The following is a 26,562-nucleotide window of genomic DNA, read 5'->3' on the forward strand; positions in this document are numbered from 1 at the left end:
AGTAGGCTTGCATGGAGTATAAATCAGGGCAGAATCTGGCCCTAAATTAGAATGCACAATGAATAAGGACAACAGACTATGATAGGTACGCGCCAGGGTACAGGGAATGGGGATAGGTAACAGCACAAAGGGGAGAGGAAAGGCTTCATTTGAGAAATAATTGTTTTACAGGGAAACCATAGCATGCTAATAGTTTCGTTTTGCTCCAATTATATTTTGTTTAAAGATCCAGCACCAGAAAGCGAGTTAGAGCATCACAGACTATAAAGACAGGAGGGACCATTATGATGTTCTAGTCTGACCTGCAAAACAGCCCATAGAATTTCACCAAGCAGTTCTTGCATCAAATCTTTAACTTCTATTTGAGCTAGAGCAGCAGTTCCCTGACTTTTCAGGAAGGCCACCCACCAACTGCATCTTGTCTTTTTTTGTGACCCACTCATGGTCCAAATTTGTGGGCCCAAAATCAGGCCAGCATCCTTCTCCTCCTCTGCCACCACTACCTCCTCCTCGCCCTGCCAAAGGGGTACTGACCTCTCACAGAAGCACCTTCCACCCTAGCACTGCAACCCTACTCCGGGCCCAGTGCAGAGGAAAGGTGCTGGAGTGGGGACAGGAGAGTGAGCACACCCCACACTCACCCAATAGTGGCAGCTCCTGTCCCACACGGCTGGGCCAAGCTTCTGGCTCTGGGCATTGCAACCTGGTGCATGAGACCATAGCGCCACTCAGGTTTGGCCCATCCACCATTCCGCCATGATGGAGGAGCAGCTGGGCCAAATTTGAGTGAGTGGCACTGTAACCCTGCATGCCAGGTTGCAATGCCCAGAGCAGGAAGCTAGGCCCAGCCCAATGGGACAAGAGCTACTGCTGCAGGGTGAGTGTGGGGCAGGTTCACTCTCCACCATCACCACCACCCCCCAAGACCCCGTCTCCAACTTCCCCATGACCCACCATTTGGGAAACAGTGAGCTAAAGTATATTTTTTTTAGAAAGACAACCTTGATTTAAAGACTTCAGATGATGGAGAATACATCATACCCCTAGGTAAGGGTAATTACCAGTGATTAATTACCTTCACTATTGAAAATGTGCAGCTTATTTGGAGGAGGAGAATAAGGCTGCTTAATACACAAGAGGGAAGCTATATTAGGTATAGAAGGTAACATAATGGACAGTTTCACTTTATTGTGCACAAATAAGACATTTGAAGCTTTAATACAGATACTGTCAAGTACTTTGTTTATTTAATAGTTTTTAATTTGTGTGGATTTACTTGCCAATATTTGTATAATTTAGAAATGTGGAAATAACATTTATTCCCCTGTGGATAGTTTTGTTTTTCCTGCTTTGCAAATGATTATTTGTTTTCCATCTATCTGAAATATTTCTGTCATGTTGATATCCAAGCATTGAACAAAATTTGGAAGAAACTAAAGAATCTAGGGGGAAGGGAAATGGTGTTTCATCTCTCCATTCCCCTAGGTAGCAGAGCTGTGCAAATCAGGATGCTCAAGAATTTGTTCGTTTGTTTGTAAATTCCTAGGGAAAACCTCCGAGTGAACTGAATGAGGTTTTACTTTCAGCTAAACTCTAGATAAAATTAAACTTCTGGTTGATCAAATCACAAGTCACATTTCCATATGTTAGTGGGTATCATGCACTGCTTCTTCATTTATCTAAAGGCATTAGATGCTTCCTCAACACTTGGGAGATTTAATAGGGTTATTCCAGTACTGTACACATACACACATTCCCTGTTATTCTTGGTCAACAGAGTGCTTGCACTCTCTAGGCATTGTTTACAATAAGCTGTTCCCATGATTAGTGTTTAATGTTTTGATGGACTGTGTCTTTTGTTTCTCAGCCAGGTGGATGCATATTCGTTTGGCATGAGGCAACTGCAAGTTGTTAACAACTTTCCTTGGAAGCCTACCAGCTTTTGTAAGATTCATCTTATCAGCTTCTGCCTCTGGGCTTGATTTGTGCTACCTATTATTGGCTTCCTTTCCTGACTATCCATGAGGAAAAGGAAAAGGCTGCTCCAGACAACTTATACAACGTTTCGGTGCACTCAAAGGTATGGTAGTTTGCTCAGGTCCGAGGAGCAAACTCTTGCCTGAGTTGCTACAGGTTCACAAGTTTCACTTGATGAAAAACTTCTTACACATATTACCTATACCCATCTCTCCTCCCCAAAAAGTAAAGTTGTCTCAATTCACTCCCAAACTTGCATTTTACTGGAGTCTCTAAGTCCTGCATTCATTTATTGCCAGTGCTTATCTGTCCTTCCCTCCTTTTGTCTTTGCTCACCATACATTTCCTTTCTTCCATCCACTGCCCTATGTTTGAATACAACTGTACACATAAGTCCTTGAAGAGACATGAGGAGAAGGAAAGCAGAAAATCCCCACTCTGTTTATGTGCATACTTATGCAAAGACTTGGCTTAGTGGTCTAAGCATCAGGTTTGAAACATATAGAAACATGTAAAGCTCCCTGGAACCTGACATCTGTAGCTAACAGGACTGACTCAGTTATTACCCTTCTGAGTGCCTCGCAAGTAATTGGAAATAGGGGTAACAGTAACCATCTTTCTTCCATCTCAGCTTGTCAGAGAAATAGTATGCTTGGTTTATAGAGTTTGTTTGTGTGAGTGAGTGAGTGGGTATGCTGTGTGTCTACAACTTATTGAGGAAAACTATGGCCTAGAGGATTTTTTTGGATTTATTAATGTGTGTGTGTGTGTGTGTGTGTGTGTGTGTGTGTGTGTGTGTGTGTGTGTGTGTACACACATTTGCATACTACTACTTACCCTTGTATAGGGTGAGGACTAGAGTAAAAGAAGCAGGGGATGCAAATGAGGAAGAATCTGAGGTTATTGATGGGTATCAGAGGGGTAGATGGCTGAGGACAAACTGAAGCAGACATGGGGACAGATCCCTGGACCCTATCAGAAGATGCAGTGGAAAGGATAACATTGACAGGTGGAAATTCAAATCAGAAATCTGCATGTGCTTCCTCCATTAGTTCACTAAGGGCAGGCCTGCCTCAGTAGCTAAACCCAGATGGGCAGGTATCACTCATATGAGTATGCATTAAACATATCTGAGGAACAAACAGAATGAAAAAAAATCTAGCAGCAATTTTTGAATTTGCAGCAAGCTCACTGATAGAGTTTATGCTGACTCTTCTCATTTCCAACTGCAGAGGAAGCCCAAGAGAGAAATGTAAATGTTTATAAGATTTAAAAGTACCCGTGAAACCTTATTAGTGAGATATAAAGACAATTCTATCAGCTGAAGCACTTTACTCCTGCTCTTGCCCTGATTTCTCTTCCTTTCCATAATTTATAGTTGGTTGCCAACAAAATATGGAACAGCCCCCAAATTAACCTAACAAGACAGTTTGTAGCAAGAACCCACTGAAAATACACAGATGCCTGAACAATCAAGGATAAACAAGCACAGAAGACAAAACAAAGGCAGTTCCATTCAGAGTGAAACATCGTAAAGAATTGATAGACGTTTCAAGCTGACTTGCACTTCCAGAGCCAGTTAGGTGATTCATTTATATAGAGCTGATAACTACAGTTAGAGCTATCTCAGTGTTGTAGGGGGGATGATCTCTGACATTTCAGACTTTGGCTACTCTAGTTTGTGCCTGCATATACATACACATGTAGTCCAGCATTTTATGTCCAGTAGTTCTCTTTGTGTGAAGCAGCCAGCAGCCAGTCAGGGTAATTCTGGATATGTATTCTTCTATAATGAGCTGAATGGAATAATTCTCACTATTTTATTGTCTGATGTATAATGCTCAATATTTGGAAGTGGCTGATACAAATATCAACAGTATGATATTGACATTGGAAGGGGAACAACAGAACCAACACACAACCATTCAAAAAAGAACTTTCAAAATCATTTTTTTCCAAATGTACATTTTCTATTAGTATCTACCAGGGCTCAAGCCATATGTTGGGGATTGTGTCTAACTGGAGTCTATGTCACCTAGCTAATCAATGATCCTCAAAAAATAATCTGTTCCTAAACCATAATGGTTTCGTAACTACAATGTACTTGAGTGTTTTCTGTGACGTACTTAATACCCTCAGTTTCTACTGATTTCAATGGGAGTTGGAAACATTAAACCATTAAAAGGATGCTCATCACCTTGCAGGTTTGAGCCCTGTGGTTTGGATTCTATCACTGTAAATCTTTACTATATCATTACTAATCCATTGCCAATGACAAATTAGTGCAGGAGACAAAGTTAATCTCAGGTGGGCAGTCCCAGTGATATATTCTATTCAAATCCCTGTTTTCAATGTTAAGGCGGTACAGTGGACAGAATGATTAATTCCAAGAGAGCATTTCCTAATACAGAACCAGATAAAATACCCCGGGCACAGTACCCCAGTTATCGCATATGACAATGTAGTTAAGAAATACATACTGGAGGCCTAATTTTCAAAACTGGCCTTCTAAATTGCAAATACCAATGGAAACCATGCTACAAAGAATTTTGTTTTATGGGCAAAAGAAAGATTTGCATGCACAATTTAGACAACCAGCTTCTAAAATGTATCTGTGTGAATCAATTTAAAGCTGGGATAGATGCACATTCTGATCTGTGTGGCGCAGAGGTTATAAATGTTCCAGGATTTCTGTTTTTAATCTCACTGATATACTGTGTTATTTCAGGCTACTGGCTGTGTGAGATATTATATTATTGTTCCATTTATCAGAAAAAGTGAGTGTATCTATTCAGGTTTAGCCATTTGTCCTATAGGACAAACTCTTCAAACCACTAATTTGAGAAAAAAATGCAATGGTTTTGCAGTACAACCTACATTATGATGTTGTACCAACCCAAAATAATTTTGAGAACAGTTCCACAATCCAGGGTTTGCTAGATAAGGGGCTGTCTTGTGAGGATACAGAAACTCATCTCAAATTTTGGGATACATGGTAATTTAAGGCTAGTCTAAGATACATACTCTATTCAAAGTCCAGCTTCATATCTGGGGAGTGTAAACTGAATTCAATCATCATATTAACTCTTTGCTGAGACTAACTTTTCTCTACACCTTAAAGAATTAAAACAAAACGTGCTCTTCATATTTTACCTGGTAGTGAACTCTCTGCGTAGAAGAAGTTACCGACTGCAGGTCCTAAAGTGAGAATAAAAGAAATGGCGATGACAATGAATCCAAAACCAATTTACAAACTCCACACAAGAAATGCCTGCATTAACTCCACTCAGTTTATTTATTTAGCGTGTGCAACTCCACCCAAGAACAGGATAAAAAACACATAAGAATTTTGCAACTATTTAGTCACATATTTTAGAGTATTGGCTTTTATCATGTTTGCAACTCTTTTGTGCTCACTTCCAATAAGTATTCTAGCAAATAACTCTACTGGCTGCAATGCTTGCTCACTCAGAGGATCTGAAGTTAATACTGAGGATATTTGTAGAAAGCAAATTTTGCATTTTGAACTGTTTGGCCCAGAAACCCAATTCTTAGAGCCCTGTGAGGATACAAAATTTCTATCTGCATCTGATCTGCGATCTGCAAACATGGATATTTGCATCTCTGGATGTAAAAAATTCTAAGAATTAATATATGTTCATCCTAAGAGTGAACAATGACGTACCAAGTGACCTGTGTCGCCCTATTAAGACAGCTCAAATTTAGAATATTCACAACAAACTGCATGCAAACAAGAATTATTAGCAGATGCTTTTCAACAAATACTTTGGAATAATTTTTAAATTTAAGGAAATCACAAACTATTCACAGATTCTTTTCTGAGGTCTACTACAACCTAACCTCAGGGAAGGCACAGCATAATGGTACCAACAGCAAGTTCCAGGGAGCTCTTTTATTGTAATAGGCACTCTGTCCAATAGTCTAGGCCCAGGATATGACCTACCATAAAGGCAGATTAATCACTGGCCCTAACACAGGGGAGTCAATGGGCATAAGCTCCCTCCATCTTCCTGTGAGACCTGCTAAGATAGCAAGTGTGGGTATGAGGGGGAGTCATCGTACACTTAGTGGGGCCTCCACTTCCCAGCCTGTGAGTAAGTAGGTGGGGAGGGGGTGAGCCTTGGCCCCAGTCCATCTCCTCCCACATTGTGCTAGCCAATGGAACTCAGCTAGCATAAGCAAGGGAAGTTAGAGAACTAGTTACATAGTTCCCCCACAAACTGGAGCCAGAGATAACTTGAAGTCAGAATTCCTTTCCAGGGCTCTTCCATGCTGAATGAAGCTACTTTCCATCCTTTACCCAGGAATCTGAGCACACGATTAATGTATAATGTAATTTATAATCTAATGGGAAATGTCCTCCAAATCCTCTGCCTGCATCATCACTGCCAAACCTGTCTCCATATTAAGATATAGCACACTTCAGTTTTGTAGTCCTGAAATGTTATTTGCATTTTAAGAGCTCCATTTGCTGATGTACGCCCTAGCTAAATTTTTAAAAATAAGTGCTTAATCTTAGTCTCCTAAATCTGCATTTAGCTATCTAAATAAGTAGCTTTGTTTTCAAAAGGGCTGAGCACTATAGCAGCTCCAAGTGACTTCAAGGGGAGTGGTGTGATGCTTAGCACTTTTGAAAATTGGGCCAACACCTATGGTGCCCTCAATATGGACCTGGGACCCTAAACCTTACTTCTGTTTTTGAAGATCTTGGACAAAAAATAATAGAGAGACTGATTAATAAAACACCTATCAGAAGGTAAAAATAAAGAAACAGCTGTTACATCACATTAATGAGAGTCCATTATCTTGATTCCTAAATACATGTCTATTTCAAATTATGTTGATTGTTGTTTACTGAAGCATTTGGAGATTCTGTCTTCGAGACAGAATGTAATGTTTAATCAGCTCTTAGGAGACAATTTGTCAATAGAGGAAGTGCAGCACTTTTATTAACTATCTGGCCCCCAGAGTCAACAGAGGCTTCTGGAAATACCTAGTTCATACTTGGCATGCTCATAGCTTTACCACAGATATTAGCAGAGTCACTTCCATATAAATATTACATCATTTGCATAGTCAGCTTCATTTTACTACCATGATATCATTGAAGGACCCACATTGTTTTTGCAAGATTCATGGGGTATCCAGCTATTCTGATCAAATTCAAACATCAGTAAATATAATCCACCTACTATCTTTCATTCCTTTCTTTGCTTTAAATTGATAGAGTATTCTTTCTCTCACTTCCTGTCGTCCAAATATCGTGCAGTGCTGCTCATGAATTTATAATGGCTCCCATGTCTCACCCCCAAGAAGTTTCCGTTTCAGGAGCGAGCAAAGCGAAGCGTTTCTTATACATTGTGTCTATAGCTATAATTCTGTATCACACTCAGACTTGAGAAAAGGATGTCATAAATCAATAAGCAATAACTGAAATTCTCACTGACTCACCTCTTGTAGTCGGTCAATGTACATACGACAGGCCTCCAAGTCACAATCTCCTCGTATAACTATAATTCCCAGAGGGATGGCTGGGGGCAGCAAAAAGAACCCTTTCATTAAAATCACTCGCTGTCCAATGTTAAACAAACATTCTCAGTGGCATTCTCCTTTTACTCCCCAATAAGATTTTACTATCTAATTTTAACGTCCACTTAGAAACCTGACCTATTTTCCCTTATCCATTTTACCATTTTGTAGTTATCCAATCATCTATTTTTCTGTGTTGCTAATACTGCAGGTGCTAATATGGCTACAGTTTGTTTACATCCTTCTTTGTCTGCCAACAATACCAATTATGTTGACACAGCAAAAGGAATAGTATCCCAACAAAGGAGTCATTGGTGTTGAGTGTTTTGTTATGCATTGCAAAAAGCTGTGATTATTTTTTGAAATGAGACTCTGGAGCACTTTTAAAACAATTTAAAGTCAATGAAAAACAAATAACCTTGGAAGCCTAAAAGTTATAGCTATTTTCTAACCATTTTTCTTCCATTGACCTCTGACTCTCTCTTTTTTTAAAATCTGTTTTGCAGCTGTGCACATTGATATGAGATTGTAAGGCTGTTTATGATCTCCAGCCTGGGCATGCTGATTTATTTATGTAGATCTATGACTGATGTTGATATTATATTTTTGCATTTTATTTATTTTAGCAGAAAAACAGCTGAAGCATTTGTATCAGAAAGAAAATCTGCCAACAGTTGCATGGACTCTGTGATGAGATACAAGGGAAAAAAATTTGTTCAAATTTTGAGATAGCCAGTCTTGACCGCTGATCCTCTAAAATAGACATTAAGCATTCAGAAGTTATGGCCCACCAGATTATAATTAGAGAGGGTAGAAAATGATCTGTTGAACCATTTTTCAATGAATGGCTTTTTGACAAAAAAAGAAATGTGTTCACACCTCCCCTAGCCCCCCAAAAATCCACTTTTGCAGAAAAAAAATCACATTTTTGTTAAAAACCCCCAAACTCATAAACCACAAAATGTTTTCCCTGGTCCTGGAGGCATCACTTTTAATGGCAGAAGGGAAATTCAGTCCCTGTAGCTACTCTGTTCTTGGACCCTTCAAGGAGCCTGCAAATGAGGGTACTACCTGTCTTTAGTAAGATCTCACCAAAGAAGCAGGAGAAGGGAGACTCAGAAGTATTTGTATTTCTAAAACGGACTCATTTAATAATGTCTTCCCTCCCACTAGATAGGCTTTAACCAAACAGAGCAGCAGCAACTGGGGAAGCAGCAAAGCAACAGCAGGAAGAGATTAGAACATTCATAGGAAATATTCCAGGAGAGGATGATATCCTTATCTTCATAACCAATTTAGTTGATTGGCTAACAAGGAGTCATGTAAAGTTACTTTTAACAGTAGGGTAAATTGAAAAAAACTAACTGTGCAGCAACAGCAGCTGCTCTTGTAATTGAAATAGGACTTGATTAAGAGGGACCCTGACATGTTTGCCTACTGAGGAGCTCTTCATTCTGATAAGTAAAGGAAACAGACAATGACAAGAGATAATGAGGAGAGTCTTCATGGTTCATATTCCCCTGGCCCACTGAGGCAGGTTAGAGAAGTGTAGCAATCTCAGGCATGGAAGGAAGAGTTCTGCAGCGTTCAAGCTCTGCACAGGACCTACTGGCCAACACAGACCAGAGCCATGGCATTAACACCATATCCAGCACTATTGATTATGAGCCTAAGAAAAAAGTAGGATGTTCTACTCAGAGGCGGGGGTTGAGAAAAGAAGAATGGGTATGTGGAAGGAAGGTAGCTGAGACCAAGGCTACATCTTCACTACCCGCCGGATCGGCAGGTAGTGATCGTTCTATTGGGGATCGATTTATCGCGTCTTGTCTCAACGCAATAAATCGATCTCCGAATCGACGCCTGTACTCCACCTTGGCAGGAGGAGTAAGCAGAGTTGACGGGGGAGCCGCCGCAGTCCACTCACCACCGTGAGGACAGCCAGGTAAGTCTAACTAAGATACTTCGACTTCAGCTACACAAATAGCGTAGCTGAAGTTGCGTATCTTAGTTTGAACCCCCATCAGTGTAGCCCAGGCCCAATAAGGAAGGAAGAGAATATCTCACATTCCTTCTGAAGGAATGAAAAAACACATTTTCTTCTAGCAATCTCCCACTCACCCACACCTTCATTCTTACAAATTCCAGAAAGGAGGGATTCCAATGCTGATCCCTAAGACCTTTCATTACCAAGAAGAGTTGTTGAGGAGAGCCTATAGAAGAGCAATGCCAATTGTTATGTGCTTTTTATTTGTTTAGATGCTCTGGGTACAGATGAATTCTCTTTGCTCAATATTTATTATTGCTTAACCTGCCCTGAAAAGAGAACTGCAAGCACTTTGATGAATGTATTTAAAGGCTGTTTAGTTTCAATTCTGTAGGTCCCTCTATAGCCCCTGCTGAAATGGTATTTTGTAATGTTTTACAGCAGTGATCAGTGAATCACAACAGATATCACTCTGCCTCCAATAGCAACAATGCACGAGGGGACCGTCATTGGGTCCTACATTTTCCTCTTTTTAAAAAAGTTTCTTTTCTATTAACCCCCTCCATTGACTAAGGAATTTATGTGCCTAACTGGGACCAAAGGCTTGTCCTACTGAAACAATGCAACTAACCAAGGACTGAAGTTGTTAATTAACTAGACAATAATAATTCCCCATGACTCAGAGAGAAGGGACTTGTGAATGTCTGGAATTTTAAGGAAATCCATAAATCTTTCTGAAATGTAAGTGCTAATATGCAAGGGACAGTTCAGCTACGAAATTTCCTAAAGTTGAGTTATTTGCATGAATGGAAGAAAAGCACAGTGTGCCTTTTAATCTTCATAGGTGGGAGAAAGAACATTAATTATGTTCCATATATTAATTTTAACAGGGTATCGATAAAAGAATTTTATAAAAATCATAGTTAAGTGATTCCACCCATGAAATGATGAGAGTGACATTTACAATGGGTTTGTATAAGTGCCCTAGCTCTTATGTATGAATCCTGGGCTAGTGTGACCAAAAACTGAAAGGTTAATTGCTTATTTTATCAGGTAATAGTAAGTACTTTCAATGTACATGTCAGTGTTCGTCCAAAAATCTCAAAGTGCTTTACACTGGTTGGCAGAGTGGTTGTCATTAAAAGAAAATCATGGTTTGCTGAACAATACCGATAAGTGGTATTTAGGATACTGTAGTTATTGCCAATTCTAAATATAAGGAAATACTGTGGTATCTCAGATAACATGGGATGGTACCATTTGATAAATGGTGACCACTGTATGTGTTGTTATCCCCATGTTTCAGGTGGAGTGTGGGAGACGGAATAGACAACTGTAGACTAGAGATTTGTTCATGACCACACAGCGAGTGATAAATTAGAGAAAGTACACAAGATTTCCAGATTCCCAGTCCCTTGATCTAATCACCAGACTATGCTGCTTCCCAGTTCAGATAACTATGTGCATGGCAGAGCAATGAGGCAGCAGATACAAATAAATTGCTTGGAAAGATCACCAAAGAGATCCTCTGAAAGGAAATCAGTTTCCTAAAACAAGAAGGGACAACCTGAATTTTATAGATGAAAAAGAAATTAAAAACAGCTAAACATGGGAGAGAATTCTCTTCAAAACTGGAGCTGGCTGGAAAATTTTATCAACAACAATCCCCACACACACTCCTCATTTCCCAACCAGCTCCATTGGACCCTTATATGGACCCAATGTGCCCCCACACTGAGGGTGTCAAGACAGCAAAACATAAAAGAAAAAATAACCCTAGCAGTGAGTCTCAGAGAACAGAGAACATCAGGTCATGGGGCTCCTGCTGCAAAGCTAAAAATAGCAGTGTAGAGGCAGAGGTCAGGCTGCAGCCTGGGCTCCAAGAAACTTCTTCCTTGTCGGCCAGTGATACCCATGTTCGCTATAGTTTGTATAAAGTATGCCTTGTGAGATATTATTTGAAAACTCATAATCTGCTAAACATCATTGTACTGTTATGATGTGTGTAACAATACTACATGTGAAACTATGAGATTTTACTGTGTAATGTTACTAAAATGTGCTATGGTTCTGAGGAATGCCCTCAGAAACATACCAAAGAACTGATAAATGGTATTGAGAAACTGTTAACTGCTTAATCAGAGACTCACTATCAGGGGAGTTGTAAACAGGAAATCTACAATTCACCTGCAAGATGTTTGCAAGCTCATGTGTGCCATGGAACTGCCTGATCCCATGACCCAGCAAAAACTTTTCCAGCACAAGGAATTAGAGTATAAAAAGGGGGGCAAAAATGCCTCTAGACAGCTCTTCTCCCTCCATCTCTACTCACAGCAGCAAGATCATTTGAAAGAACCATCACTGAGCTGGTGGGGAAGTGAAAGTTTTGGGGTGAGAGAAATCATCTTGCTTTCTAATCTTATTTAGCTTGGTAAAGTTTAGAAATTAGATTGTGGTTTTATCTTTTATTTCTTTTGTAACCAATTCTCACTTTTATGCCTTAAATGCTTATAATCACTTAAAATCTATGGTTTCAGAGTAGCAGCCGTGTTAGTCTGTATTCGCAAAAAGAAAAGGAGTACCGGTGGCACCTTAGAGACTAACAAATTTATTAGAGCATAAGCTTTCGTGAGCTACAGCTCACTTCATCGGAGTGAGCTGTAGCTCACGAAAGCTTATGCTCTAATAAATTTGTTAGTCTCTAAGGTGCCACCGGTACTCCTTTTCTTTTTAAAATCTATCTTTCTCTAGTTAATAAACTTGTTTTATTCTTTTATCTAAACCAATATGTTTTGTTTGAAGTGTTTGGGAAAGCTCTGCTCAGGTTAACAAAGGCTACTGCATACTCATTCCCTTTGATGGAATGATGGACTTTTAATGAGCTTACCCCTTTTGGGGAGGGGGGTCCTGAGCAGTGCAAGATGCACATTCCTGAGGTGCAAGGCTTTGACCGAAAGATTTGTAGGTGTCACCCTATATATAGTTAATATATAGTGGCTGGGAGAGCATTGATGTATTCAGCTGAGAGTGACTTTGCATGCTGAAGGCAGCGTGAGCAGGCCAGGAGTGACTGTTCTGACAGCAAAGCAGTGTAAAAGGCACGCCAGGTTAGACAGTTAAGGGGACACAGTAGTTCCACAATCCAGACTGTATCCTGGGGGATGTCACAATGGACCCAACATCACCCCACACTGAGAGTGCATCAAGACAACAAAACAAAAAACAACCCATGGCACTGAGCCTCAGAGCACAGGTAAATTAACTCAGGATCCTGGGGCTCATGCTGCAGAGCTAAAAATAACAGTGTAGAGGCTGGGGTCAGGCAAAAGCCTGGGTTCTGAGACCTTTCCCCCTCGACAGCTTCAGAGCCCAGGCTCCAGCCCAACCTCTACCCCGCTCTCTTTTTTAGCCCCACAGAGTTAGCCCTGTGAGTCCAAGCCAGTTGACCTGGGCTCTAAGACTCGCTTTGGTGGATCTTTTTTTTTTGTTCCCTATGTAGACGTACCCTTAGTGACCGCAGTGGGAGAGCCTTTGAGTGAGGAAACCTGGGCCGGGAGAAGGGAGGTTTGGTATTTATGCATATTGTAGAAGAACCAAGGCAGAACCCATTTCCTGGACTGCCTCACGCTCTTTATTTGATCACTGTGAAGAGTTTGCGATGTCCCTTGCAGTAAGACAGTTTGGCTCAGAGCTGGTTCTTCCAGCCTTTTGATCCTTCACCAACAGCATTTGATTTAGTTTTGATCTGGCAATCTTCCAGGTTTTCTACCCCGTCTGCCCCTGGCCCTTGTCTATTTTGGCTGATGGATAGCTAGTGTGCAATTATGACCTATGTACATTAGAGGAGGGCTATCACCTAGACAATGAGTATTACTGGCTAGTCACAGGCACCATAAAGAACTGTCCAAGGGTACAGTCTTGGGTAGCACAGTATAAATGACTCAAAACTGCATCAGTCCACAGATGGTCCGTTCTTTGGCTCTTACCAAAATACACATAGATAACTTAATTATCTTCAGTGCCAGAGTGCCACTTCATGCAGGTAAAAGGTATGAGCGTGGGAGCAGCCATAGAGATGGGTACAGCTCCCTAATTCTCCTGGTCAGTTCCTGTGCGGATGAGAGTTAGAGCTGCTTCCCAGCCCCTTTGACTTGCACCACCATTGCAGGGTATTAGTGAAGCATAAGCATAGCAAAGCAGAGTTCCACTATGCCCACTCTCTGCCTTCTGCCCACTCCCAACATGTGTCTACACCAGGAATGAGGAGTGACAGCCGGTGAAGAACCCAGTTGCACTAGAGAGTTCCCTTCCAACAGCAGAATTCTCTGCTGGCCAATTGCAGCCAGTTTCCAGTGAGGGTTTGGATCTGATTACAGAATCTGCTGTATTGGATCTTGGACATAACACTCTTATTATGGTGCTGAATGCCATTTTAAGAATATAGGTAGATGAATAAGACAGGCAGAATATTTCAATTAGTTCACTTCGTGGACCATTGCTGATGAAATTTGTTGCCTATAATGGCACTAACTTAAATCAAATATCAACAGAAGGCTGGATTGGAGACACAGCAATGTGGCTGGTACCATACAGTAGACTTTGCTATGCAAATCACCCCAAATGCTGCCTGGAAGAATTATCAATGATTTCTAAACTCCTCATGATGTTAGTTGTGGAATGTACAAATAAAGGAGAAAATTCCCACCTACCATTCCTTCATTATGTTGAATCCCTGAAGCTAGTGAAAATTTCATATAGACACAAATGGAAAAAGACTAAAAATGTGGCATATTACCACCAAGAAAAGATAAAATTCAATTAATGTCCTCATTTGCTGTTCCTAAGGGATTCAATTTGTGATCTAAACACTGCAATTTACCTGCAAACATCCTGATCAAAACAAGTGTGATCTCCTAGAAATTTCATTACCTTTCGGGATTGTGGAGATTATGTGTTTGGCTGTGAACAAATAGAAGATCCTGTATATTTTAGCAAATAAAAGATCCTATATGTTCAGGATGTTATAAGGATATCATTTTCCTATGAGATTTCCACAGACGTTAGAAATGTAAAGGGCCAAATCACCACAATAAATTCTCTAGAATCTTGAGTTGGAACTGTAAGATAACCAGACACATATTAAGGGGTTCAGCTTGTAAAGTGTGGTTGTAGATCAAGAACTGAGTATTTATTAATGGCATCTTCTTATCACAAACACTCCCTGTCTCTGCTCAGGTCATTTCTGCTGATTTTACTGAAAAGAACAAGGTTGTTTTTTTGTTTTTTTTAACTACTGTCAGAACTAGTAGGCCAATGGAGCTGTGATAGAGAGAGCTGCATTCTGTCTGCGTCCACATTACTGGCAACTTTGCTGGTTAATTTCTAACAGTCAGATCCTAATTGCTAGTTACAAGGTAAGAACTGGGAAAAAACAGACTGATTTCTCTCTCTCTCTCTTTTTTGGGGGGGTAGGCGGAGGGAGAAGGGCATTCTAGGTTGAGTTTTCAGTGCAGATTGTTAAAACTGGGCATATTTGATAAGACACATCTGAGTACATCTACAGAATAAATATGAAACTACACATATAAACTAGATTATGAATGCTCCTATGCTGGTGCATGGATGGAGGTGCACAGAGGACACTACAAACCTTCCCCTATTGTCTTGTTAAGCAAGTGCCTGCCACAATGTGGAAAGTTAGCACTGCCAACAGCTCTAGCCTTCTCAAAAGGGTCAGGGACAAGGAATGGTCATAGCTCACCTCCACCTCCCGCACCAACCCTGCACCAGCAGGCAGAGTTGACTGGTTCACTGGATCATTGGGCTGCCATTCAGCATACATGCCAGGGAGCCATTAGCCAGAATTCTGGTGTTTGGGGCAAGGAGCTTGGTGGAAGAAAGACTGGGACTAGGAGTTGAAGGGGAGACTGGGAGGGAAATGGAGGGGGCACTGGGAACCAGAAGGTGGGGAAGAGACTAGGATTGTGTGAGGAGAGGCCGGAACTGGCTGGGCAAGGAGTCTGGGACTGGGAACTAGGGAGGAGGGAAGACAGGGAGACAGATCTGCTGAGAAGCCCAAGTGCAGGAAGAGAACTGAAACCCACTGGGACAAGGAGCCAGGGAGAAGGTGCAGAGGAAACTGAGATTGGATGAGGATATCAGGGATGAAGGGTGGAACTGTGAGCCAGAGAGGATGGGGAATGCAAGTATGGTGGTGATTCAGGAGTGGATTTACCATGAAACAAACCGTGCGGTGGCATGGGGACCCCAACAACAGGGGGTGCCCCCAAAATGAAAGACAAATATCTGACAACCTGTCCCTGAGTCCCTTCCGGCAGCGCAGCAAGGCTCAGGCAGGCAGGCTGCCTGCATACTGTGGACGATGGCCTCACGCCGCTCCCAGAAGCGGCTGGCATGTCTCTGCGCGCCCCTGGTAGGGAGGGAGATGGCTCCGCACGCTCCCGCTGCCCTCCTCCCCCCAAGGGGTGCACAGAGATGTGCCAGCAGCAGCGCGGCAGGGTTAAGGCGGCTCCCTGCCCGCTCTGCATCCCTCCTTCCCTCCCTCTGCACCACTTCACTCCCAGAAGCGGATGGCATGTCCCTGCAGCCCCTGGGGGAAATGTGTGTCTCCGCGTGCTGCCCCCACTCTGAGCGCCAACTCCGTGGCTCCCATTGGCTGAGTCCTGGGGAGTGCCCAAAAATGAAGCTGTGCACAAGGCCCCACTAACTCTAAATCTGCCATTGGGGTGATTGGAAGCCAGGGGCATTAGAGGGAGTGGGAAACTGATTGAATGGATAAGTCTGGGGACAAGGAGAAGGACATGGATGGGAAACTGGGAATGGCTGGGCAAGGAGACGGGGATGCGGAGACTGAAATGGGAGACTAGAACTGGCTCGGCAAGGAACCTGGAACTAGGACGGGAGATCTGAGGAGTGAAAACTGGCTATGGCTAAGTGAGGAGAATGGGACTTGGGTGAGGATCCAGGGGTGGGGACAAGATAGCATTTGGAGAGGGTCAGGGACAGCATGGCAGGGAAGGGCTTGGGGGAAACTGCATGCTTGATTTGGCAGGGGAACACACCTCTTGACATACTGAATCTAACAGCATCGGGTTACACTGCTTAGAGCACACAGAATGTTAAACAGATTCTGTTAGAGTCACCATGCAGTTCCCAGTCCTAGTGACCTTATTCACTACTCTGTCATTGTGGTGATAAATCTTAGATGGAGATACTGTGAAGAAACAGAAAGGGATGCAGACTGCTTAGTTCACTGATCGTGGTGTGAATATTCGCTGCATATCCCCACAATGATAAGAATTTCTGCTCCACAATAGGAAGGAGGGAAAGCATTTATGATGGTCAGAATCTGAAAGGTTTTTATTACTAAAAAAAATAAAAGGTGGAATAAATTCAGTTTATGAGACCAACTCAACTCCTCCCCACCACCCCACTTTGGAACTTACTCTCCTGTAGTTACAAGGAAAAGCAGAGAGGATATCCAGGGACAGATCGAGAATGCAGCCCTCCATACCTAGAAATATCATTCTGTGTCACTTATACTGGCAATTCACAATTATTCATAATCAGAGTGCATAGTCTATGGATGGTGGGTAACGTAGGTCACGGAGGCTAAGCCTCCCTTAACCCAGGCCAGCGGCCCCACCTGCACTCTGCCCTGAGGCCCCGCCATTGCTCCCCCCCCCTTAAGCTGGTGGGGGCTGGTGGCCAGGTGCGGGGGCTGCCCAGTGCTTGGGCTAGCGGCCCAGGGTGGCTGGGGCAGGCCAACTGGGGCAGTGGGGAGGGGGATTTGGGGCTCCTCTGGCCACAAAGGGGGGCCTCAGGGCTCCAGTGGGTGGGGGGGCCTCAGGGCTAGCCTCCCCAAAGTGGGGGTTTCACCTGCCACCCATGGAATAGTCAGTGGGCCAGAGAGAAAGAACTCACAGATTCGAAGGCCAGAAAAAAGCATTGTGATCATTTAGTCTGACCTGCTGCATAAGAAACCATAGAATTTCCTCCAAAATAATTCTAGTTTGAACACCTCCTTAAAAAAAAATCTGGTTTCAAAAACAGTCAGCAATAAAGAATCCACCACAACCCTTGATAAATTCTTCTAATGGTTAACTACCTTCACTGTTAAAAACGTACGCCTTATTTCCAGTGAATTTGTCTAGCTTCACCTTCCAGCCATTGGATCTTGTTATACCATTCTCTGCTCAACAGAAGAGCCCATTATCAAGTCTTTGTTCCCCACATAGCTACTTACAGTCTGTGATCAAGGCACCTCTTAATCTTCTCTTTGTTAAGCTAACCAGATTCAGCTCCTTCAGTCTATCATTATGCGACTGTCGCAACATGCGCAGCAGCTCAGGCTAGCCACCTGAGTACAATCTCACCCAATCCCTGGGTATGTACTTAGGTTGCTAGCCCAAGCTGCCAGCTGTGCTGCCACAGCCACACTGTACAGCAACACAAGCTGGGAATCACACCTCCCAGCTGCTGTGTAGACATCAGGGTTGGCTCTAGGCACCAGTAAAACAAGCAGGTGCTTGGGGCGGCACATTTCTAGGGGCGGCATTCCGGCGCCGGCCATACTGCCCCTAGAAATGTGCCCCTGCCGTGCCTGCTCACCTCCGCTCCACCCCTGCCTGCTCCCCTGAGCATGCCACCGCCGCTCCGCTTCTCCTCCCTCCCGCCCAGGCTTGCCACGCGAAACAGCTGTTTTGCTAGAGCTGGCCCTGGTACACATACCCGAGAAGGCAGGTTTCAGAGTAGCAGCCGTGTTAGTCTGTATTCGCAAAAAGAAAAGGAGTACTTGTGGCACCTTAGAGACTAACAAATTTATTAGAGCATAAGCTTTCGTGAGCTACATACATCCGATGAAGTGAGCTGTAGCTCACGAAAGCTTATGCTCTAATAAATTTGTTAGTCTCCGAGAAGGCAGGTTTTCTAACCATTTACTTATGCTCATAGCTCTTCCCTGAACTGTCTCCAATGTATCAACATCCTTCTTGAATTGTGGACACCAGAACTGGACACACTATTCCAGCAGTGCCAAATAAAGAGGTAAAATAACCTCTCTCCTGCTACTTGAGATTCTCCTGTTTATGCATCTAGGGACTGCATTGGCCCTTTTGGCTACAGCATCACACTGGGAGCTCATGATCAGCTAAGTATCCATCCCCACACACACACACTCCAAATCTTTTTCAGAGTCTCTGCTTCCCAGGATAGAGTCCTCCATCTTGTAAGTATGGCCTACCTTCTTTGTTCCTAGACGTTTACATTTAGCCATATTAAAACACATATTGTTTGCTTGTGCCCTGCTTACCAAGCAATCCAGATTAATCTGTAGCATTGATCTGTCCTCTTCATTATTTACTAAGATGTAATGGTTAACCAATTTTTAATTCATTTAATGTGTGCCATCTTAATTTTGTATATGTACAGTTTCTTAATCAAAATTGTATGTGGTACCAAGTCAAATGTCTTACAGAAGTCTATGCATGTTTTCTTCAAATTATTACCTTCATCAGCCAAACTCATAATTTCATTCAAAAAAATATCAAGTTAGTTTGACAGGATCTATTTTCCATACACCCATGTTGATTGACATTAATTATATTGCTCTCCTTTAATTCTTTATTAATCAAGTCCCATATCAACTGTTCCATTATCTTGCCCAGGATCGACGTCAGATTGACAGGCCTATAATTACCTGGATCATCCCATTTACCCTTTTTAAATACTGGCACAACATTATCTATCTTCCAGTCTCTTGGAACTTCCCCAGTGTTCCAAGAGTTATAGAAAATCAACATTAATGGTCCAGTGAGCTCCTCAGTCAGCTGTTTTAAAACTCATCGCTGCAAGTTATCTGGATGTGCAGATTTAAAAATGCCTAACTTTAGAAGCTGCTCTTTAATATCCTCCTGAGTTACTATTGGAATGGAAAATATTTCATCTTATCATATGATGTGACTATATCATCTGTTTTTTCCCCAAATACAGAACAGAAATATTTAATGAATACTTCTGCCTTTTCTTCATTATTATTAATAATCCTACCATTTCCATCTTGTAATCAATGTTTCACAATTCCTCACTTCTGATTTATATTCGTCACTATCAACATCCCCTTTCTTCCATTTGTTATCTATTATTTTCTTTGACTCCACAGTCTGGTGATTAGGGCCCTCCCTAAGGGAGACCCAGTTTTAAGTTCCTGTTCCAATGATCATTTAGTTATCTATAAAAAGAGGCACAGCTTCAACATGATGAGTGAGATACTGTTATGGCAGTCCCCTACAATGCAGAAGACCCACATTCAAATCCCCACTCCCTGGTGGGAAATTGAACCCACGTTTTCCCACATCCTGGGTGAGTGCTGTAACTAGTGGGGTAAAAGTTGTACAAGTCCTTCTCTAGTTGTGCTGTGAATGGCATCTAAGTTTGGGTGGAGAGAGGGAATTGATCAAAACTATTCATGTCAAATTTGCAAATATTTTTGGGACAACCTAAAACTGCATTTTTAAATGAATAAACTATTCATCAATTATTTTTTTTTGCCCAGCTTTACTTACAGCATGTGTGAGCATGCACACCCATATACACACTATTCTCAAAAGAATGATGCTTTAATAGTCAGGAAGCTACTCTTTTTCTCCTTGCTGTAGGGTGCAAGGTATCCCCTACATTTTCACCATCCCAGTGATAATATCCAGGGGTAGGTATAAGAAAGAAAAGGGGGAGGGGGAGGCAGATAATTCAGTAGCGAATGTTGGTGAAATGCCTGCTAAAGCAACAAGAAAAGTAGAGCGTGACAGGAAAAGAGAATCAGGTGCAAATGGTTGTGCCCTTCAGAGGACAGAGTGACACCATTTAATTGCTCAGAATGTTTTCGAAATGAGGTGTCTACCTCCAGTAGAGCATAGATTAATCTTCACTGAACTGTTGGCATGACAAGTTGTTAGACGGGGGAAAAAATTCAATTTCAGATGAAGCAGCTGATAGAATCAAATGAGTATTTCAAGCACACAAGGAGAGTGAAATGTGTTTATTCTGAGTTAGGGTGACTCAGATTGTTATGCTGATGTCAGAGCTTCCAAAACTCTATTATGGAGACATGTCATAGGCAAAAATCTTAATAGCTTTCCTGAAGTGTTCCTGCAGGGATAATAAAGTGGGTTGTTATTAACTGGTTTCCTTTTCATGTTCTGATTTCTGTTTTCTTCTTGGTGTTGGTTTTTTATTACAATAGTGGAAGCAGGAAAGTGGGCAGTAATTGAGGCATTCTTGACTTTCCATATCCATGTTTATTCTGTTACAGTACAGAAGGATGTGTAGATTGAGAACCACAAGGGTACAGAGTGAGAAATACACACTGCTGAAAGCCATGGTGTTACCGTGGGGGCATGACCGGATGCAGAGCAATTGGCACGCACTTCAAAAGTGAGCCTCTACAACTCAGAATTCATATAACAGGGTCTCTCTGCTTGGCAGCAAACAAACAGCTATATTTCTGTGGAATGTAGGGATGTATGTTTTAAAATCAGCCTTGCAAAATTCTACCCATCCATTCGCCCAGGGTAAGTGATTTTTCTTCTTTTGACAGGTGAGTAGCAGATCATATAATTTTCATTATAATTATCTTGGTAAAGAGCAGGTGAGCAGTTTTTGTTTTTTCACTTGGGCTGGTAATTTTTAACGATAATTTATTGCAAAAGGCACAGGTTTGGAACTAGGGGTGCCGCTGCACCCCGTGGCTTCAAGTGGTTTCCATCATATTCAGGGTTTACTGTTTGGTTCAATGGCTCTCAGCACCCCCACTACACAAATTGTTCCAGCACCCCTGGCAAAAGGAGGAATCTCACTGATGAAGACAGAGGTATTTGATATACCTGTCCAGACCCACTGAGTTACGACCAAAAAGCATTTAATATATATATTCAATAACCCACTTCAGAAATGCAGTAGTAATAGTTACCTGCATTTTTCAGCTAGTTGAAGGTTTCTGGTCTCTTCAATCTCATTCCTTGCCACACCCATAACTATGTTTTGCTATTTAGACATCTCGACAGGAGATCTATGCTGTCTAGGTCACAAGATAACTGGGAAGGGAGGTTATGTCATTATGCTCACTGGACTGCATAGATAACTTGTTTTCCTAGGTATCAAATTCAAGATGACTATAATTTATGAAATAGTTTGGTTTCTAGCATCTGTAGAGAACTCTTCTCTTCCCTTGCACCATCCTGAAAGTTGATTCAAACTCCAATAAACTGAAGTAAGCACAATTTTGAAAGGAAGTGTTTAGCTCTTGGTCCAATAAAGTACAAGTCTCTTGACTTTTAGGGTAAGTTTCAATGATTATATATTCACTCAGGACTTTTCCAAGTATTGTAAGGGAAGTGGGGAGGATACATGTCTTCTGTCGTCTATTTTAAGTTGATTGTGGGGGGCAGCTGGAGGGGGACTGGGCTTTTTTTGTTTGTTTTCCAACATTTTTACTACCACAAAAAACATTCAGAGGAAGGAAGGAAGGCAGCGAGTAGTTGGGTCTTGGACCAGGAAAAGGCTGGTGAGAAAGAAATGCTGTACTAAGAAGAAGGTGAGGAACCAGTGTGGGATCAGAGATGAAATTAGCAGAAACTCCAAACAGCAGGATGAAAAGATGAAGGAGCAGGGTAATATTTAAAATGGTCCCCACTATTTTAAGAATTTGACATCCAAATTTTTATTTTTAGGATGAATATAAACAAAAATCCAGCAAATGGCCAGATTCCCATACAAACAAAATCCAGATCAGAGATTTGACACATCTCTCATAATACTTATATTAGTTACTAGACATTTAGTATAATATCATTGTGTTTACCAGTAACAAATAACCTAATATGTGTTTACTGTTGTAACAACAGTATCCCATCTTCTAAATTGTTTGTTTGTTAAAACGGGTTTGTTTTAGGCCTGTTAAGGGATTTAAAAAAATTAGTGGCAATGGGTATGTTTTCATTTCCTCAAATGCTGAGACTATGCAACAGGGAAAAAAATCCAAAAGAGGCATCAGTTCATCCAAAATAACATTTTCACAGTATAAATGAATATTTATGATCTGGTCCCCTTTGTCTAGGGTCCATTGGACTCACATCTCAAGTTTATTAACAGAAGCTCCACTCTACCATCATCCACTCCACTCCACCATCATCTTATTATAATTCTCATCAGCCCTCTGATGGAGTCTGTAATTGCTTTAATTATGGCTGAAATCTACCAGCAGGAGCTTACAAGAGGCTGTCAGAACCTGTATTAGAATTCAGACCATCTCAGTTCTATTGCTGGAAGAAGTGATGGTGAGCCAGGGAACTAGGAAGGGATCGGAGAGAGAGACTGAAACAGTATAACTATCTTTCTACAGTAAGAAAAGCAAACCAATTAAAAGGCCTGCCATCCTGTAATTACCAGGGAGTCCTGTATTATAGAGGAAGCTACAGCTTTGTTACACAACAAACAGACTGCTTATAGTTTAACATGAATAATGAGTCAGATGCATGAGCAAGACTCTATTAAACTGTTGTCACAAGCAGCCATGTCCCGCTTTGATTAATGATTCCATGTGTCATCAAGGAAAGGTTCTTCATTTTGAAGCCTGTGGATCATCGTCATCAGTGATGCCAATGCAACCGGCTGCCTGTTTTCAACTTACACCCTGAATGTGGCAATTAAATCAGTACAAGAGAACACAAAACACTGATTATTTTTTTCTATCTGGAGGGCTGAGAGCTGTTAAAGATTAAAGGATTCGAGTTGTATGATTCACCTGCAGAGGCAAATGTATCTGCTTTGTGACCATCCTAGATGCCAGTGCAACTCCTAGATATGATATGATTAATCCAATAATTGAACGCCTCACTGGAAATTTTAAGTCAATTACAGAATCTTTAAAAATGAGTAAAATCCAATATAAAAGACACTGTTTTGTTTTGTTTTAAAGACAACTGTTTTCAATTAATATGCCCAGTACAAGCATACTGTCCTGACTTATGACACTTGTCCAAGCCTATACCTGGATGATAAACAGGGATCATTTATTCTAGGGTTAATGTAAATAACATACAAAATTCATGCCTAATTAAGGACACACTTGTATATTCCATGTACAAGCTACGCATAATGAATACTTGATCCTTGCACTTTTTCTAGTATCAGGTCTATTACAGACATTATCTGGCAAAAGAAAGCAATAACTAAATCAGGCACTACTGACTTACAGGCTTCACGCAGTTTTTCCTTGTCATAATGCAGCCCCTCGTAATCTTGTAAACTAATCCTGTTCACTCGGATCCGCAGGCGGTCTGGGATGGAGTGGGGACTGCAGTGGAAAAAAAAAAAAGATCAGTTAGCAAAGACTAAAATCTCAGAGTGAAAAGGGGGTAGAGTATGGGGAGATTTTAGATGAATGACAAGAGGGAGAGAGCAGAAACCTCACCAAAATCAACACCCCCTGGGCACATAGTTTTCCATCAACAGACTTGAGTTTTTAACAGATTATGATGACTGCCATGACCGGTGTGTCTTTAAGGACCAAATGGGTCAAGAAGATTCCTTACTTGCTGTGCAGTCTGGAATCACATTTTTTTCTGATCTTGATAGTTTTCAGTTTGATGCCCCTGCTAAATTTCCAGGAGACAATTGGTGACTGTGTACCTGGCTGCAATCCCACTGAGGTCAATGTGACTGAAAAGGTGTAACTGAAGGCAGAATGCCATCCTCCAAATCCTTGTGACGGCTCAGAGTATATAGGCCCAATTCTCAGGACTGGTCGTTAAGCACATAGGGCAGCTCAGGGAAGTAAGTTCACAAATGTGCCTAAGAGACAGATTTTCAAAGGTACTTAGGTGCCTATAGATGCAGGTAGGTGCCCAGTAGGATTTTCAAACATGACTATGCAGGTTAGGTGCTTAATTGCTATTTGATTTCAATGGGATTTAGCTGTCTAACTTGCTTAGGCATTTTTGAAAATCCTACTAGGCACCTCTCTGCATATTTAGGCACCAAAATATCTTTGGAAAATCTGTCCTTAAGATCCTTATTGTGAATCCATCCTTACCTCCATCTGACCCTGACCTGATGTTTTATTCTACTATTCAAAGGGGCTACTAATTGAGATCTGAAGTAACCTGGCCACATTTGCATTTTCCAGCTGTAAATTTGGGCTATTTGTCCTTCCATCAGAAAGAGTTCAGCAAGACTAAAGAGCAGTTCTTGGGGCTACCTGGAGCAGAAGGTTAGAGAACAACTCTCTCTCTCCAGGAAATCTGGATGGTGATCTTAACCCTGTACCCAGTGGACACCTGGCCTACAATATGGTCAGGAAAGACCCAAGATTAGAATATCAGAGTGGTGCCATAAATTAGATGTAAGATGCTACAACAGAAACCTTCTGGAGGTTAGCAGGTTTGCAATAGTAGGATTGACATAATCGACAAAAATCTGTCAAGGAAGCCCTCCTCACAGTATATGTATGCCATACACAGCCATGAAATAAATATTACAATCATGTTTTACACACAACAATGAATTAAATTTCACAGCACCCCATGTGATGAGTGTGATATCCATTTTATTGATGGAGAAACTGAGTCGTGCAGAATGTAAAATGACTTCCCTAAGGTCACATAATGGCTGACAAAGTTATGAATCAATTCCCTGTCCTGTGCGTTATCAAAAGACCATCCATCCTACTTACATTTCACTCAATAATATGTCAGTAATATCAGTCTGGCAATGTTGCTAACACCTTGTCATAAATATAAAGGGAAGGGTAACCATCTTTCTGTATACAGTGCTATAAAATCCCTCCTGGCCAGAGGCAAAACCCTTTCATCTGTAAAAGTTAAAAAGCTAAGGTAACCTCGCTGGCACCTGACCCAAAATGACCAATGAAGGGACAAGATACTTTCAAATCTGGAGGGGTGGGGAACAAAGGGTTGTCTGTCTGTCTGTGTGATGCTTTTGCTGGGAACAGATCAGAAATGCAAGCCTTCCAACTCCTGTTAAGTTAATAAGTAATCTAGCTAGAAAATGCATTAGATTTCTTTTGTTCAATGGCTGCTAAAATAAGCTTTTTTTAATTTAAGGTTTTGCCTAGAGGGATTCTCTATGTTTTGAATCTGATTACCCTGTAAGGTATTTACCATCCTGATTTTACAGAGGTGATTCTTTTATCTTTTCTTTAATTAAAATTCTTCTTTTAAGAACCTGATTGCTTTTTCATTGTTCTTAAGATTCAAGGGTTTGGGTCTGTGTTCACCTGTACCAATTGGTGAGGATTATTATCAAGCCTTCCCCAGGAAAGGGGGTGTAGGGCTTGGTGGGATATTTTGGGGGAAGACATCTCCAAGTGGTCTCTTTCTCTGTTCTCTGTTTAAAACAGTTGGTGGTGGCAGCATACTGTTCAAGGACAAGGCAAAGTTTGTACCTTGGGGAAGTTTTTAACCTCATCTGATAAGAATACGCTTAGGGGGTCTTTCATGCGGGTCCCCACATCTGTACCTTAGAGTTCAGAGTGGGGAAGGAACCTTGACACACCTAATATACTCATGGTCTTCCAAAAATTAAAATATTATGCATAGATATATTTGTATGAAGAGACATGGTTCTATACACTTTATTAAGTTTTCTTCTTGGTCCTTCTGCTTTCCACTGTATCTGATCTACAGGAATTGTTTTGCCTGTTGGAAAACCAGTCTCAATACTAGCTGTGTTTCAGAAAGGTAAACTTTTTATAAGTGTGCCATTATTCCCTTGTCTGCAAATACAGCTGACTTAACAAAACATGTTGTCTCTGACCTGTCTTGGTAAATCCACCGAGATGGCAATTAGCAAGTATTTCAGAGTGAGCTTATCGTATACTTTTGGTCTGTTGGGAAAAAACAGTTGTGCCACCTCTGGGTAGATGAAAAGAAAGAAATTGAAAATGAAGTCCCAGTTAAAGAAGCACCTTAGGCACAGTTGTCTTTGCCTGAAAAGTGACAAAGAATAATGAATTC

The 26,562-nt window shown here is 41.5% G+C and overlaps 1 protein-coding gene across 6 annotated transcripts in view; it reads right to left on the reverse strand.

The window, feature by feature from the left end:
* Nucleotides 1–26,562, reverse strand: part of DGKI (diacylglycerol kinase iota) — a 304,108-nt gene that overhangs the window by 64,772 nt on the left and 212,774 nt on the right. For all 6 annotated transcript variants that reach the window (XM_038400325.2, XM_043518599.1, XM_038400320.2 and 3 more), the window contains 3 exons: nt 23,782–23,882; nt 7,450–7,529; nt 5,131–5,175 (listed from right to left, as the gene is read on the reverse strand). In XM_038400325.2, the coding sequence (XP_038256253.1) occupies nt 5,131–5,175; nt 7,450–7,529; nt 23,782–23,882 (226 nt within the window). The remainder of the gene's footprint in view (nt 1–5,130; nt 5,176–7,449; nt 7,530–23,781; nt 23,883–26,562) is intronic.

Source organism: Dermochelys coriacea, chromosome 1, assembly GCF_009764565.3.
Source record: "Dermochelys coriacea isolate rDerCor1 chromosome 1, rDerCor1.pri.v4, whole genome shotgun sequence".
Taxonomy (NCBI): domain Eukaryota; kingdom Metazoa; phylum Chordata; order Testudines; family Dermochelyidae; genus Dermochelys; species Dermochelys coriacea.